The 16,257-nt window shown below is 38.7% G+C and overlaps 1 protein-coding gene across 5 annotated transcripts in view; it reads right to left on the bottom strand.

Moving 5' to 3' along the window:
* TAF2 (TATA-box binding protein associated factor 2) overlaps positions 1 to 13,988 on the bottom strand; it is a 91,653-nt gene extending 77,665 nt beyond the window's left edge. For 3 of the 5 annotated variants that reach the window (XM_072603200.1, XM_072603201.1, XM_072603202.1), the window contains exons 1-6: positions 13,549 to 13,977; positions 10,408 to 10,462; positions 8,034 to 8,194; positions 3,764 to 3,882; positions 1,973 to 2,114; positions 297 to 528 (exon numbers count right to left, since the gene is read on the bottom strand). In XM_072603200.1, the coding sequence (XP_072459301.1) occupies positions 297 to 528; positions 1,973 to 2,114; positions 3,764 to 3,882; positions 8,034 to 8,194; positions 10,408 to 10,462; positions 13,549 to 13,631 (792 nt within the window). In that variant the 5' untranslated portion in view covers positions 13,632 to 13,977. Of the gene's footprint in view, positions 1 to 296; positions 529 to 1,972; positions 2,115 to 3,763; positions 3,883 to 5,358; positions 5,617 to 8,033; positions 8,195 to 10,407; positions 10,463 to 13,548 lie in introns of all 5 variants that reach the window. The other 2 variants (XM_072603203.1, XM_072603199.1) reach the window with 2 other exon arrangements.
* Positions 13,989 to 16,257: the final 2,269 nt, after the last annotated feature.

The following is a 16,257-nucleotide window of genomic DNA, read 5'->3' as shown; positions in this document are numbered from 1 at the left end:
GTTCCATATTATAAGAGACAGCTTACTGGAAGGGAATAGGAAAATAAATACAGTGAGAAAGTTACATAAGAAAAGTGAAGGTATCAATATAAATTTATATTCAAACTACAATAAACATAGCTACTAAGTATAAGAGCCAGGATCAAATGCAGATTTTCTGAATCTAATTTCTAACTCTAAATCTAATTTCTCCCCAGATGAACCAAAATTCAAAGAAACTTGATATTCATTAATATTCCATCATCTACAAAAAATATTAGTTACAGTATACTAAAAAGAGATAAAGATATAATTACCTCATGCATGTAAGGATCCACAAGGATTTCAAAAGGTCCAATGGCCAAAGAAATATTTGATGCTGCTGTTGGAATAGGAAGCATGTAATGGAAGGTCTTCTTTCGCATATCATGGGTATAAATAGTTTCTACTAAATCTCCATTAGAAACTGCAACCATAGCAGCATCCACTGTATATTCTAATTTCCATGTACATAGTTCAGAGTATGAATCAACACAAGGAAACCAAAATCTGAAAAAAATAAAAAAAAATTATGTGTGTGTATGTGTACGTATGAGTGTACAGGTGTGTATGCACAGAAAATGTACTCCGATAACTAGGCTTTTGATTATAGCTTTTATTATGAATGTTATTTCTTCAATTTCAGGCAGTATACACTAATAGGTATTTCACTTAATTTGGCCAAGAAATACTTTAACACTTACTTTGTTCAATTTCACCTAATTCCAATAAAGGGAATTTGTTTCTACAGTTTTATTAATTTTGTTATAAAAACAATATAGTAAGAGGTACTTGGGCACATCAATAACTCAATTGACCCTAAAGAGATTTAAACTGTTCATATTTCCAAGCAATCAAAATTTATACTGGAAACAACTTAACTAGTATTCATCTACTTTCACTCTCTATAAAAGAAATGAGCTTATAGAGCAACACAGTGATCAACTATGATTCCAGATGACCAGTGATTAAAGGATGCTATCTTACCTCCTGACAGAGGTGATGGACTAACTATGATGAATGAGATATACATTTTTGAATGTGGCCAATACAATAATTTGTTCTGCTTGACTATGCCTATTTGTTACAAGGGTTGGTTTGTTTGTTTTGAGGAGGAAGGGGATACAAGGGATAGAAAAAAAATATTTTTTCATTTAAAAAAATAAAATTTAATTATAAAGATGTTTAAAAATGAAAAGGTTTACTAGTGGGATTTTTTTTCTTGCTAAAAATCTGCTTAGTTATTACCACAACAGCCTTTTAGGGTGGATTAATATTACTTCTATTCACAAAATTAAGAAACTACAAGTCAATCCTCATAATTCACAGATTCTATTCACCAGCTCACTAAAACCTGTAACCTCAAAATCAAGACTTACAGCACTTTTGCAGATAAGGTGAAGCTCTGCCTTCTCGTTTCACTGTAATCATGTGACCTTTTCATATTTTTCACACTTCTGTGCTTTTTCTTGGTCATTTTGTGGTTAAAAATGGCCCCTATAGATAGTGAAGTGCTATCTAGCCTTATAAAGAAAATGTATATGTTAGATAAATACTTGTTTGAGATAAGCTTCATTCGGCCAGGAATTGTTATGCTGTTAGCCATCAATTCAATGTTAATGAATCAACAATATGGAATATCAAGAAAAAGGATGGAGAAATTCACCCATCTATACATGAAGCTGCTCTGGAAACTGCTAAAGTAAATGTGACTCTCAGGAAACTGATGCTGTATTTTCCCAAGGAACAATGCGGTGCAGTAATCATTAATTCAGTGTTCATCGTAACTTTAAAGAACCTATCAAGAATGCTAAGAATTGTATGTACTTGACAAAATATTAAATGCCCTGCCTAAGAATCAAAGTAACTCAAAGGAAAGGATAATCATAAACTGCTTACTGACTTTCTACTAGGATTCTAGTTAAGTAACATATATAAATATTAATACTCTTACCTTGTAGAATTCTGATATCCACAAGAGAAAACATGGGCACCTCTCTCGGCCATGCTTCCTTCTACGTTTGGTACCACAAAATGAAGGCCTCCTTTTGGTTGATCCAAAGAAAAATTAATATGTACTTTCAGAACTTTTAACTCTAAAGCAAAAAAAAAAAAGATCAAATCAGAATACATGTTAATGTACACATCACTTTCATATTATTATTTTTATTTATAACATACCTGGGAGTAAAGACTTTTACATTCCAAGTCTGACCCTCTCAGGTGAAAGAAAAACAAAGCCTCATTTTTCATTCATTTTTCAGGCCAAAACTGTATTAACAGCACTTTCAAAAGCTAATTCACTAGTAAACCCAATGATACATTGTAGCTTCAAAAAATAAATACTTTCCTCCTTTTCCTCACTGATTTTCAAACATTTATTAGGCACAAGCTTAAGGCCAGGCTTAAACATAGGCTTTTTCCCCTATCTCTAAGGACATCTCTCTATTCACACTACATCACACTGCTTCTCAATTTAAGGGTAATCATTATAACTGTTCTGATTTCTTTTAATATATAAAGATGTTAAAGACATAGATAAATAGAGCCAAAAGACCTGGGTTTTAGAATTGGTTCTTCTACTAAGTACCTGTGTGCCCTTAAGCAAGCCACAACTTCATTAGGCCTCATCTGAAAAGCTAGTGAATTACTCTAGAGCCTATACATAGTAGGCAATTGGCAATTTATATGATGAATTTATCACATTAGAAAGCTCTTAAACTAATGGAACACTAATGCATCGTTGGTGGAGTCATGAACTGATCCAGCCATTTTGGAGAGCATTTGGAACTTTGCCCAAGAGGCTATAAAACTGTGCCTACCTTTCGATTCAGCAATACCACTACTAGGTCTATATTCCAAAGAGATCATAAAAAAATGGAGAAGAAGCCACTATACAAAAATATTAATAGCAGCTCCTTTTGTGGTGGCAAAGATGGCTCAACAGAGATGGCTGATGTGGCATATGAATGTAATGGAATACTACTGTGCTCTAAGAAATGATGAGCAGGCTGATCTCTGGAAAGACTTACATGAACTGAGGTTGTGTGAAGACAGCAGAACCAGGAGCAGCAACATTGTACAACGATCAACTTTGATAGACTTAGCTCTTCTAAACAATAGAGTGATCTAAGCCAGTTCCAAAAAGGCTCAGGAATGAAAATGCCATCCACATCCAGAGAAAGAACCATGGAATCTGAATGCAGATTGAAGCATAGTATTTTCTCTCTTTTTTTTCTTTTTTCACAATATGACTAATGTGGGAAATACATTTAATATGACTGTACATGTATAGCCTATATCAGACTGCTTGCCATCTTGGGGAAGGGGAGGGAGGGAAGGAGAAAAAAATTGGAACTGAAAATCTTATAAAAGTGAGTGTTGAAACTATCTTTTCATGTAATTGAAAAAAAATAAAATACTATTAAGTGGGGAGGAGGGAAGAGAAGGGGGAAGGCTGTCATGTTACAGCAACCTAAAGGAGAAATAATGTGGTATCAGTGTGAGTAAAAACAAGGTGTGTCAGATGTAAAAAAATAGTACTGACTTTGTGAAATCTGAAATACTGTGGAATTAAGAGTCAAAGACATCCTTGGAGAGCCACAAAAGGAATCATTAAATAAACACATCAATGAATTATTAATTTTTAATGAAATTTAATTAATAAAGGTCAAACTGTCAATTAAAAAATAAAATAAAACTCAATGTCATTTAATCACGAATTGACGTAATCTTCATACTTTACCATCAACATGTTTCCAAAGCTCTGATGGAACTTTAATGCAAAGTTCTCCATTTCCAGCATCAGGGTCAACCGCACTAACTGCAGCAGCATAAGCATTGGAAAAATAGTTGAGATTTCTTCTGCAAGGTAAAAAGGCAAACTCTAAGTCAAATAATGAAAACCATACTAAAGAATGTCCTTAGCCACTGACAGTCCTGCTCGTAAGTGTTTACTTTTTGCATTCTGCTTCTGATCTGGGTCTGTGATTTTATTTACGTGAGGAGCTCCCAGGGAGAAATTCTCTACCAATGAACATGAACCAAGAATGAAGAAGCATTTATTCAGCACTGTGCTAAGTGCGGAGGATGCAAAGGGTCCATCTGTATAGGGGTAAAGAGCTGAAAAGGAAAAAGAATGACTGAATAAATGATGGTATGCAATGACATACTATTGTATTGTATGATCTGATGAAGGGAAAGGTTTCAGAGAAAGGTGAAAACCCTTATACGAACTGACGCAAAGTAAAATGAGCTGAACAAACACGATTTTTATACAATAACAACACTGTACAGACAACTCTAAAGACTTGAGTCTCACCAGCGCAATGACCAAGCACAATTTCAGAGGACTGATGAGGATAGACGCCTCATCTTTCTTAGAGGTGATGGTCTCCAGAAGAAAAATGAGACATAAATAGTTTTAAACAAGGTCCATCTGGGGATTTGTTTTGCTCTATTATACATATTTATTACAAGGGTTTTGTTTTTCTTTTTTTTCAATGGGAGACAGGATGGGAACAGAAAAAATAAAATTTTTAAAAGAATGGGAAAAATAATAAAATTTTAAAAGATTTTTTTAAACATAAAAAAGAACAAGCAAAAAAATCTGACTCTAGAAGGTCTGAGGATTAACTCAGTGATTTTCATGGACTCTAACATCTTATGGTTTCCCCTCTCCATTGACTTTATGGTGAAAAACTCCAGGGCTACTTGTAATTCAGGAGACTAGCCAAGATGGTGGAGGAGGATGAAACAGTACTTCATCAAAAATCTAATAGAGTGCCAGAGTGAAAAGTGACTGGCAAATCTAAAGAAAAAAAGAAGTAGGTCATCTAACCAGCAAAAGATCACAAATTCAATGCATAGGCAAGTGATTACAGCAGAAACCATGGCATAAGAGTGGGTCAGGATTACAGAGCCAGACCCAGCAACAGAACAGGACCACCACACTATCACTCTAACCCAGGAAAAGAGCCCTTGGAGCCAGGCTCCTGGAGCAGAATAGGGCTGCTAACACTCTAGCCTCAACTTGGACTCAATCAGAGGACAGAACAAGCCCCAGTATAGTCCTGCTAACCCAAAGATAGGAAAACAAAGGTAAGCAGACAGTGAAATGGTTCTGAATCTGCACAACTTTCTAGTCAGCTGATAGGAGATGAGACAAGGAATTACGTGCTGGAATGCTACACAGAGGCAAATTTGTAGCTATGTTATCTGGAACCAAACCATGGTCTGGAACTTGAAAAACCTAAGGCAACTGGTATTCCTCTAATTATTAGTGATTTGGAGTGATAAGTGATGTGGAGCATTAGTGATTTTTTTTTTGGATGCTGGTACCTTGAATTTCTTCTTTTGCAAACTGCTCACATCCCTTGATCAGATTGTACCTCTGATTTAGTGATCAGATTTTACTTTGACTTAGTGAAAGTTCCCAGGCCTGAGCCTTCCTTTGTGATCCATGAAGAACAAAGCATTCAGTAACCAGAGAATGAAGGGGCAGGACCCCAAATAAGATAGGCCAGGCTCAAATAAGGCAAACAGACAGATGGGCATACATCTTGGCCTTAGAACAAAGTTCCAATACAGGAAGAAAGTCTGGAAGAACCAAGAAACAAACAAATAAAGAGATGTTTTGATGCTCAGAATATCCAAATGTAATAAGAGCTAAAGATCTTCCCTCCCACTCCCTCCCCATTAATAGGCCTCAGGTGGAAGCCATTAAGGGTAGCTTGATTAGGGGAGATTTGTTTTGTAGGAAGACCCATCCTGTTGTTAAATTCTAATGAGGCACTGAGTCACAAGGGCTGTGATGCCCTCTGGCTCTAAAAAGTGTATATATACTATGACATGATATTTTGCTTTAGGGGCTTACTCTTTAGAAGAAGGTTCATGTGCCAGATGAGACTCTGGGTAGCCTTTAAGGAGCCCCCCTGACTTTGAAAACCCAGATGTTGGTGCTTCTCTCTCTGGTAACTATGTATGAATGTAATAGCCAGACAGTTGGATCTGTCTGTTGATCTGTGATGTATGTATTGCTTATGGTCAGACAGTTAAAAGCCCTTTCTGTTGGGTCTTTATTTCTCTGCTTGTATTTTCACTGTTGGTATATGTGATTAAAGAAGACTGTTGACCTCTCAAAAGTTGCTTTCCTTTTAGAAAAGAAGATTGAAGAACCTGTGCTGGCAGGCCATCCTGGATGTGTCAGGGTGCCGATTGCCTCACCAATATGTAAACCCCAAAACAGATAATAACTCCAAAACATCTATAAACAGACTTGAAGAAAAATATAACTTAGCCACAAGACCAATCAGAACTTTTGTGGGAAATGAAGCCAAAGATTTTTTAAGTTTAAAATAATACAAATGAGAGATCTAGAGGAAAGAATTGGAAACAAAATTAAAGACAAAGAGGAAAAAAGAAAAGAGAGTAACAGCTTAGCAACAAAAGGTATCTAACTCAAGAAACAAACTCCATTAAATGGCTCAAACAGAAATGAACAACTCTAAGAAATACTATACACTCCGTGATACATTAAAACAAAGGCAAAAGATTGGGGGAAGAAAAGAAAAGAAAATATAAGGTATCACAAAGCAAAAATAACCTCTTATAATCCCAGAATTATAAGTGTAATCAAATATAATTACATGTACATCTTCAATAAAATTAACCTGCCCCAAAACACTACTAATCATTAATCTAGATTCCAGGAGCTTGCTAAAATAAAACCAGTGTATTCAAGGTTACATGTGATATTTTCACAGTATAAATTCATTAAAGAAAATAACACCAAAACATTACCCATTAAACTTCTTAGACATTACTTGCTTATTTCTGTTGAAATTCTTCTAAACATCCAGAATCCAAAACTTCTCACTTTCCCTCAACCTATATATCCAACATGCATGATGGTATCATTTGGTCCACTTGCATAGCCATTACCCCAGGTCAAACTCTTGTCATTTCTCTTCTGTTATTGCTATAGCCTCACAACGGTCTCCCTAACTCAAACCTCTCCTCTCTCTAATCCAGACTCTACAGAGTTGCCAATGACATTCCTAACACACACAGGTCTGACTACGTCATTCTCCAGCTAACTCAACTCTAGTGACTCCCTACTGTTCACAGGATCAAATAAAAAATCTTCTGTTTGACATGTATCTTTCATGTCATCTTTCGTGTGGCATTTATTTTTCATGACCTGGTGCTAACCTTTCCAAGTTTATTATATATTACTCCTCTATACACAAACTACAGTTTACTCAAACTGACTTTCATGCTACTCCTCACACACAACATTCTAGTTCCTGTCTCTATGCTTTTGGACAAAACTGGTTCCCATGCCTGCAATGTCCTACCTTCTCACTTCTACATCTTAAAATCCCAAGTTTCCTTCAAAGCTAAGCTCAAGTGCCACCTCCTCCATCAGGTCTTTCCTAACTCCACCAGTTACTAAGGCCTCTCCTTCAAAGTCATATTATACATTCCTACATGTGTCCATGCTGTCTTCCACTACATTTTGGAAAATTAGAGTGAATATAGATTCATGGTAATGGGGAGCTGTTTTTTTTAATCTTTTCATCTACAGTGCCTAGCACCAACTTAGCACACAGCACACACTTAACAAATGCTTGTTGATTTGTTGAAAATGGCAGTCATAGGATTTAATGCCTGAAGGTAATATATAGACCAATCAGAAATTCTTTACCTCCAGGAAACTGACACCCAGAGAGGTAAAAGTAACTTGCTCAAGGTCATAAGCAGTAAATAGCCGAGCCAGAATTCTAACCAAGTTAAGAATATATATACTATGGTGAACACAAGTAGCAAAACACTCTTTGAACCACACGTGAAGAAAATGTTCTCAAGAAAGTGAGGTGCAAAAAGATAAATGGAAAAACATTACTCCTGTATACAGACAACTAATAAAGCAAAAACAACCCATTGAAAAAGTTAATATTATTAGACAATAACAAGCTTTTGCCATATCTAGATTTTAAAAAGGAATTACTTACTGCTTTGATTCATGATGACAAACTTCCAGTGTAGGGTCATTATAAATAAAAGCTGCCTCCAAATCATTGACCCTTACTCTGTATATTCTGCATTGTTTGCTGTTTAACTTAATTCTATTCAAGTTTGCAACTGTGGGAAATATTGTAAGTTCCACAAATCCCTGTAAAAATATAATAAAAATGATTCTGGTTCATTATATCAAAGATTCTTTTTAAAATAACATTAATCCACACATATGTCCACACACATATCAATGAATACATTTTGCAGAGGAAGGAAAGAAAGAAAAGAGAGAGGAAGGAAGGGAGAGAAGGAGAGAGAATGAGTGCTATTATTAGCATCATTGGATCAAATAAATTGAAGTCAATTCTATTCCTAAACTAGGAGTAAGGAACCACTAGCTCAAGAAAATTACTTCAGTCAATGAAAACAATGACATGATTATCAGATGACACAAAGTAGGAACACAAACTAGAATTTTGTAAAAGCACCAGGATCTAAAAGGATTTTGACAGAAGAGACTACTGATCTAAATCTAATCTATATGGATAAATATAAAGTCTTTTACAAGTGGTTAAAAAAAAAAATCAGTTTCACAAGTAAGATGGAGTAGGCTGGCAAGATAGCAGTGGATTTGAAAAAGATCTAAGGGTTTTAATGTGTTGCAAATTCAATATGAATTATCCATATAACAACCAAAAAATCTTAATACCATCTTAAGCTGTGCTAGGAGGGATACTCTCCAGGACTAGGAAAGTAATAGCCCTAATATACTCTAGCCCCATCAGTTCACAAATAAAGTAATATTTTTGTTTCTGGACAGCACATTTTAGGAAGGTTTGAGAGCATGCAGAAAAAAATAACCAGGTTAGTGAAAGATAGCAAGATTACACCTGATAAGGAACACTTAAAAGAAGAGGAGATGTTTTACACAGAGGGGCACACAGTAGCTGTTTTCATGTACCTGAAAGGCTGTTTCTTAGAAAAGAGTTTGTTCTACATGGCCAAACCCTGGAAACTAGGGACAACCAGTGGAAGATGGAGATAGGCAGGCTTACCTTATCTTTCTTGGGCCTATTCTCAATCCTCCACTAGAGATCTTAAAGCAAAGAACAGTAATCATTTCTTTAGGAATGTTGAGCTCATTTGTGATCAGATAGATATAGGTGGAACTGGATGACTTCTTCAAGTCTCTTCTAACTCAGATTTTTAAACATTAGCATAATAGTGCTGTGACCACAGTCATGAAAACTCAAAAAAATGTAAGCTTTGATGACCTTTAGGGGCACTACATTGAAATCATCTAAAAGGATTAAATTAAATTAAGTCTAAAAGACTTAACTTCAAAAGTGATAACTTAGAAACTTAGTAACATTTTTTATGTGGTTCAATGAAAAGTATTACTTTTTAACAACTAGGACTGTTGAAAAATGAAGACTGTCTGGAAGAAGAGTGAGCTTACCATCTCATAAATGGCTCAAGCAGGAGCTATATGACCATCTGCCAAGTAGAAAAAAATCTTATAAAGAGGCACAGGGGTATGAGGAGGAAAGGGTATAGAATGAAACTAGATTGAAGTTTGGGGTTCATTCTCATGCTAGTAGTCAATGATTACTTTAAAAGATGAAAAGTTTAGGGGTTTTTTTTTAATATAGAAACTGCTAATAGGGAATGATCAAACAATGGAATTTACATCATTAATTTAAGAGCTTCCAATCTCTAAATTTTTGGCCTACTGACAAATAACTTTAATAAGGAAAAGAACAAGTGAAGATATTAAGAGATAAAAGGCCTTTCCTTAAGTTGAAAGTATTGCTAGCAATTCATACACCAAGGATAGAGTTGGCTTCATTTCACTAACACTTTGTCAATCTAAAATATTTTTACCCAGCTATATTAATTAGTGAAGCAAGAAATTTGAAGGAAAACAGGCATAATAAGCCAAACTGGATATTAAAAGTCATGAAAATAGGTCAGACTTGCACTCAGAGAGTCTAGTTAACCTCATTTTCCCCAGTAGTTCTAATAAATTTGGTTAACTGGTTTTCCAGTTTACAGCAGATTTTAAATACCATCTTTGAAGAGCACAGAATCAATAATGGACAGCTAGGTAATACAGTGGATAGAGTGCCAGGACTGGAGTCAGGGAGACACATTCTGAGTTCAAATCTGGCCTCAGCTGTGTGACCCTGGGCAAGTCAGTTCACCCTGTTTGCCTCTGTTTCCTCATCTGTAAAATGAGCTGGGGAAGGAGATGGCAAGCCACTCCAGTACTTTCGCTAAGAAAACCCCAAATGGGGTCACAAAGAATCAGACATGTCTGACACAAGTGAACAACAACAGCCTCAGTTATAGTAAGAGGAACACACTTACCACAACAGACTTTCTCTGGAAGTTTATGTTGTTGATGCAAACCACCTGGTGAGTTGTATAAAAAAAAAAGGAAAGAAATATAAAAACAGGTAGCACTGCTAGTTTCATGAAATTATTTTTAAATACCTCATAGTTCTTGCCAGATAACATAGGAAAACATTTAAAAAAAAAACACTGCTTTGTTCTCTTTATCTTTAAATTTGTATACCTCCAACTACTGAAATAAAGAATATCTGTTTAACTAAAACTACTTTCATGTTTCATTAAAAAGAAAGATAATATTGTCTTGGATATTATGTAAAAATTTACAGACACTCAAAATATGTTTGATGTTTTCTCAGACATTTTCTTATTTCTAATCTATTGTAGTACTTATTCTGGACTTTTTAAAGTTCTCCACCAGACCCCCTCCTAGGGAAACCATCTTAGGGAAATCCCGTCCTGCAAGATCCAATCAGCCTTGTTACTCAGATCATCTCATCAGTACCATCTGCTCCTCTGATTGGAGGGTGGAGCCATCAAACTTCATTTAAGGAGAGGAAACAAGACAGACTCCTCACTTTCCACTCTGCTGCCCTCAGTTTGGACTTCTCTACAATACTCCCATACCAGGTACCTTCTCTTCCCCTTTTCCACTTTTCTCTCTGGCTTCTTTTAAGTCCCAACTAAAATCTAATCTTTTCCTGGAAGCCTTCCCTGCTAATTATTTCCTATTTATCCTGTGTATATATAGCTTGCTTTACAAACTTTTTTTTTGCATGTTGTCTCCATTAGATTGTAAACTCCCTGATGGTACTCTTCAAAAATGAAGGACAACAATCAAACTCCCTGAGGACAGGCACTGTCTTTCTTTTTCGTATTTGTATCTCCAGCACTTAATACAGAGCCAGGAACGTAAAAGGTACTTAATAAATATTTGTTGACTGTTAACTGTGTTCAACCTTTGAACATTACTTTGACCAGACCAATGTGTTACAATGGAAAGAGGTTTGACTTTTGAGTCAGAGGGCATGGTTTTTTTAAAAAATTGACTTAATGATAAATTTAATTCTGGCCATAAAGGACTGAGAACACAGACAGATGGGGATACTGTTTAACCTCTTTAACCTCAAAGGTAGGAAGGAGACTGTGACCTTCAGGGAGAGTGGAGGAGCTAGGTCTATGACTCTCACCAATGCAAACTCCAGAGAGTTTCAGATTGTACTAATCACATCTCAGCTGATAATAACTTACATTTGTAGTGTGCCCTGAAGTTACAGAGCAGTCTCACCAACTTTATCTTTTGAGCCTTAAAACAACCCTGTGGGCCAAAAAGGCATACACTATACCCCTTTTACAGATGAGGAAAGGGGAACTCAGATTTAAGGGACTTATAAGCATAAAATTTGGTTTTGGACGTGGACTATGGAAATCATCTAGCACAATTCCTCCCTTTTACAAATGAAAAAACTGAGACCCAGAGAAATTAAGTAATTTGTCCATCACTATACACCTAGTAGAAGAACTAGGATTTGAACCCAGGTCTTGGGACTCCAGCGTCTTTCAATTCCACAGCCCTCTCTCATTGTTCAAGGCTACCTGGATAGTAAAGAGAGGAACTAGAACTCAAAATCATGCTGTTTCATTTATTTACACATTCATTCATCCAACGACCTATTCGTTTGTTCATTCACCCATCCACCTATCCACCTATTTTGTTCAATGTGCTACACACAAGAATCAGCTGCCTAGGAAGTAATGATTTCCCTCTCCTTTAAGAGAAATTTTCAAGCAGTGGTCAAGAAGAACACATGACAGGGGATGTTGTAAAGGGAATTCTTGACCAGGTTTGGGCTCAATGCCATTGCACATATCCAAATCCTTTGTGCTCTGTTTGCCTAAAATAAAAATGACTGACATTTCGTGCTTCAAAGTCTTTTTTTTTAGTGCCTTTATATGTATTATCTCATTTACATCTCACAACAACCTCCTGAGCTAGGTATTACAGGAATTATTACTAAAATGTGAGAGATGATATTTCTGACTCCAAGTCCCATAGTCTATCCAAAACATCTTTCTATGCTGGGTTTCTAGCTCTTGGTGGTCCCCCACACCCAAGGCAAAGAGAGAAATTGCTTCCTCACTGCTCACTAGGAATACTAATCCCCTGTGGGGCTTCCCCCCCCCCCCCCCCCAGAAACACTAGGATGTGTTGGGAGAGCTGCACCCAGAGGGATGGGAACAGGCACTGCAGGCACTCCAGAATCCTTCAGAAGCTCAGCACTGACTAGATTTCACCTGTTTAAACCCCACCTGTCATCTTTCTGGACCCAACTTCACCATAAAGTCTTTAATTCCTCTAGCCCCCTCTGATCTCTTCCCATTCCTGCAACCTATGATTACACACCATATTCTACTATTTCCTAATTGTCTGCCTAGCAAATACTCTTAAGTGTATTGACAGTTCTTAAACATAGCTATATGTCTCACAGCTCCCAGCACTAGGCTAGCAAACAGTGCAATAATGACAATAACTTGTGTTCAACTTCTGAACAACATTGTGACCAGATTTGAGGCAATGTGATACAGTGGAAAAGAGGGTTCGATCTGGAGTCAAGAGGGGGTAGGGTTTCGAATCCTAGCTCTTCTACCCATTATTATCTGGGAGACCTTGGACCCTCTCTGGGTCTCAGTTTCCTCACATTTAAAATGAGAAAGTTAAATCCCCGGATCTCTAAAATCCTCGCTAGTTTTCCTAGAGGAAATTGACCAACACTTTGCAAGTTTCTCCTAATAACAATGGTTAGCGATTGTTTACTTTGTATACATTCTCTATTAGCGTGGAGATGTCAACTCTCCCCCCTCCCTCCCCAGACATTCTTGGAAAGCAGATTCACCGACTTTACCCTGGAAGGAACCGTTAAGTCCAGCCCCCTCCCCTTTTACAGGAAGGGAAATTGATCCACAAGAGATTATATCAGTTTCCCAGGGCTGTTTTCATTGACTCAACATCCCCAGCGATGCGGCAAGGAGTGTATCCCTTCCCGGATAAACCAGCTGGACCCCAGCTCCCCCGGGTTCCAAAGCCTTCCAAGACCCTTGGGTTACACAGCCCCAGGCACAAAACGACAGCACGAGAAAACAAGAAGAGGGGATACTCATAGTTTATATGGTCTCGGGCTCTCGAATCCCTTGTCGCCTTTCTTCCTGTTCATCCTGCAGGGCTCTAAGCCAGTGGGTGGCATGAAGAACGGAGAAGGGACTCGCTCTGCCCCCTCCCTCTCAGCTTACTGGGCATTCCCCGGCTCCCCCAGCCCAACGACCCCGCCGAGGCGGCGGCGGCAGCGCCAGCTACGGCCTGACTCCCCCAGCCAAAAGTTCGGTCAACGTCAACAACACCATGCCCCGCTCGGACCCTCCCCGGCTCCGGCTGCCGCCCGTCTGTTCCGACCAGCTCCCGGCTTGGCTGATCGGGGAGGGCTCCGGCGCAGCCCCGCGCGCAGCCGTTCCTCCGGCGGCGGCAGCAGCAGGAGCAGCCGCCGGCGCCGAGCGAGCGCAGAGCCGGCTCGGGCAGCTCCCAAGAGCCTCAGCCGCGGACTGACGTAGGCCCCAGCGCCTTTATCTTCCGGCGCGGCGCCGGAAGTGGTGCGCGAGCGCGAGGTGACACCCGGAAGTTGCTGGTGGACGGTAGGCGAAAGGAAATCCGTTATTAAATGTATTTCCCACGTTCGAACTGGAGGGCTTCGGCCTTCGGGAGAGGCGGGTGGTCACCGAGAGTCAGGGAGGGGGAAGCGGGCGTTTAATAAGTGCTCGTGGACCCAAGGCCTAGAAGCCCCTCGCTTTGGACGCCGAGCTCCCCGAGGGCAGGTCCTGACACACAGTAGGTGCTTGCTGAATGCTGGTGGACTGACACGGGGGAAGCTGGGGAAGCCAAGAGGCCGGGAGGAGGAGGAGGAGGAGGAGGAGGAGGAGGGAGCGAGTGCCAGGCCTGCGGGACGGTGTGGGTGGGGTAGGAAGAGGTTTGCCTCGGGTTCCCCCATTGTAAACTGAGATAACGCCTAGCTCCCCAGGTTGTTGTGGGGATCCAGTGAGGTAATAACTAAAGCCCTTTGCACCGTTCCCGACCTAGAATAGGAGGCAAATAAGTGCTGGCTACCATCCCCGTGCTTAGCGCCTAGTTGGCACTTAGTGAAAGGTTAATTGATTGTCAAGCTGCCTTTGAAGTTGAGACCCCACCCCCCAACCCCAGCATTCATTTATTCAGCTAAAAAACAGTCAGTATTTAAGTGTTGAGAGACACATACTAAGGATATGTGTGCGAATATATACATATATACATGCTAGCTATTAATATTAACTTTATGTAGTTTTTTTTAAAAAACTCAACTAGACCATGGACCTCTGCTAGAGAGCAGCTTTAAAAGATCAGATATTTGGAACCGAAGATTAGTTTCTGCACCAATAACCTTCTTTGTGTCACAGACTCCTTTGGTAGTCCAGTGAACGCATGTTAACCTTCCCCAAATAATGCTTTTAGATGCATAAAATAAAATGCAAAGGAAATCGGTTACATCTAGATGGTTAGCCAGATATTTAAAAAACAAGTTCATGGACCCCAGGTTAAGAACCTCTCTAAATCATCTTCTTCATTTTAAAGATGTGGTGGAAACCGAGGCCGGGAGAAATGACTAACCCAAGATCAAACTCGAAGTTTGGTTTTCTGACACCTAACCCATCATTCAGTCACATTGCCTCTGAAATGCGACTACATCCACACAGTCCTATAGAATTACTAGAAAACTGATTGACATACATCTCACTGATGATATGTCGGTTGGCATAGAAAGGATCATATATTGTTTCCAATTAAAGTTCAATACAGTTTCAACATAACTGTGAAATGGGAAAATGCTGCTCCTTTTTATATGTAGTAGAGAATGGGTTAGAAAGAACACCATTAACTCCAATATGAAGAACAGATGTTCTGGAGCTTGAGGGCAACCAAACAGCTTCCTGAGCCAAAGTGTACTATTAATATTTTTGTGATGGAGGTGAGTGTGATATGAGAAAAAGATCACTAATTAGATTGGTAATAGAAAATTTGGGGCTTGTACAAAGGTAAGAACACTGATTCATTATTGGTGGAACTGTGAATGAGTACAGCTATAATAAAAAGCAGTTTGGAATTTTGCAAATAAAGTGACTAAAATGTCTGAATCTTTTGTCTCATAAGTGGATACTCCAAGTAGGTCATTGTCAAAAAGAAAGGCTGCATATACACCTAAATATTTATAAGAGTACTTTTTGTGGTGGCAAAGAACCGGAAACATAGTAGATGCCCACAGGCTAGGGAATAGCTAAACATATTGTGTACATGAATGTAATGGAATATTACTATTCTTGAGACTTTGCCTTCTGCCTTTGCATCTGTAGCCCCCTACTGTTGGTGAGTTCTTCTCAGAACCTTCTTTTTGAAAAAGGGCCCAAACCAGCCATCCTTCACTCTATGGACTTTGCCACTTTGGCCTTGAACCTTGAACCCCACCTCCCTTGTCAACTTCCTTTTATGTATTGTCTTCCTCTGTTAGAATGTAAGCTCTCTGAAGGCAAGTACAGTGCCCTTTGTGTCTGTATTCTCAGTTTAAAAGAGTACCTTTCACATAGTAAGTTCTTAAATACTTCTTGCCACGTAAAAAAATAAGTACAGAGAAGCACAGACACAGGGATTGGTGCCAAGTCAAGTAAGCAGACCAGGGAAGCTGGGGTTGTACTCCAGGCTCTTTAACTTTGGGACCTTGAGCAATTTTCTGTGAGCCTCAGTTTCCTCCTCTGGGAAATAGGTGGGTTGGACTCCATTATCTCTATTTTGTC

The sequence above is a fragment of the Notamacropus eugenii genome, chromosome 4 (genome assembly GCF_028372415.1).
Source record: "Notamacropus eugenii isolate mMacEug1 chromosome 4, mMacEug1.pri_v2, whole genome shotgun sequence".
NCBI classification, from domain to species: domain Eukaryota; kingdom Metazoa; phylum Chordata; class Mammalia; order Diprotodontia; family Macropodidae; genus Notamacropus; species Notamacropus eugenii.
The sequence above is the reverse complement of the archived record's forward strand: the minus strand, read 5'-3'. Positions and strand labels throughout refer to the sequence as shown.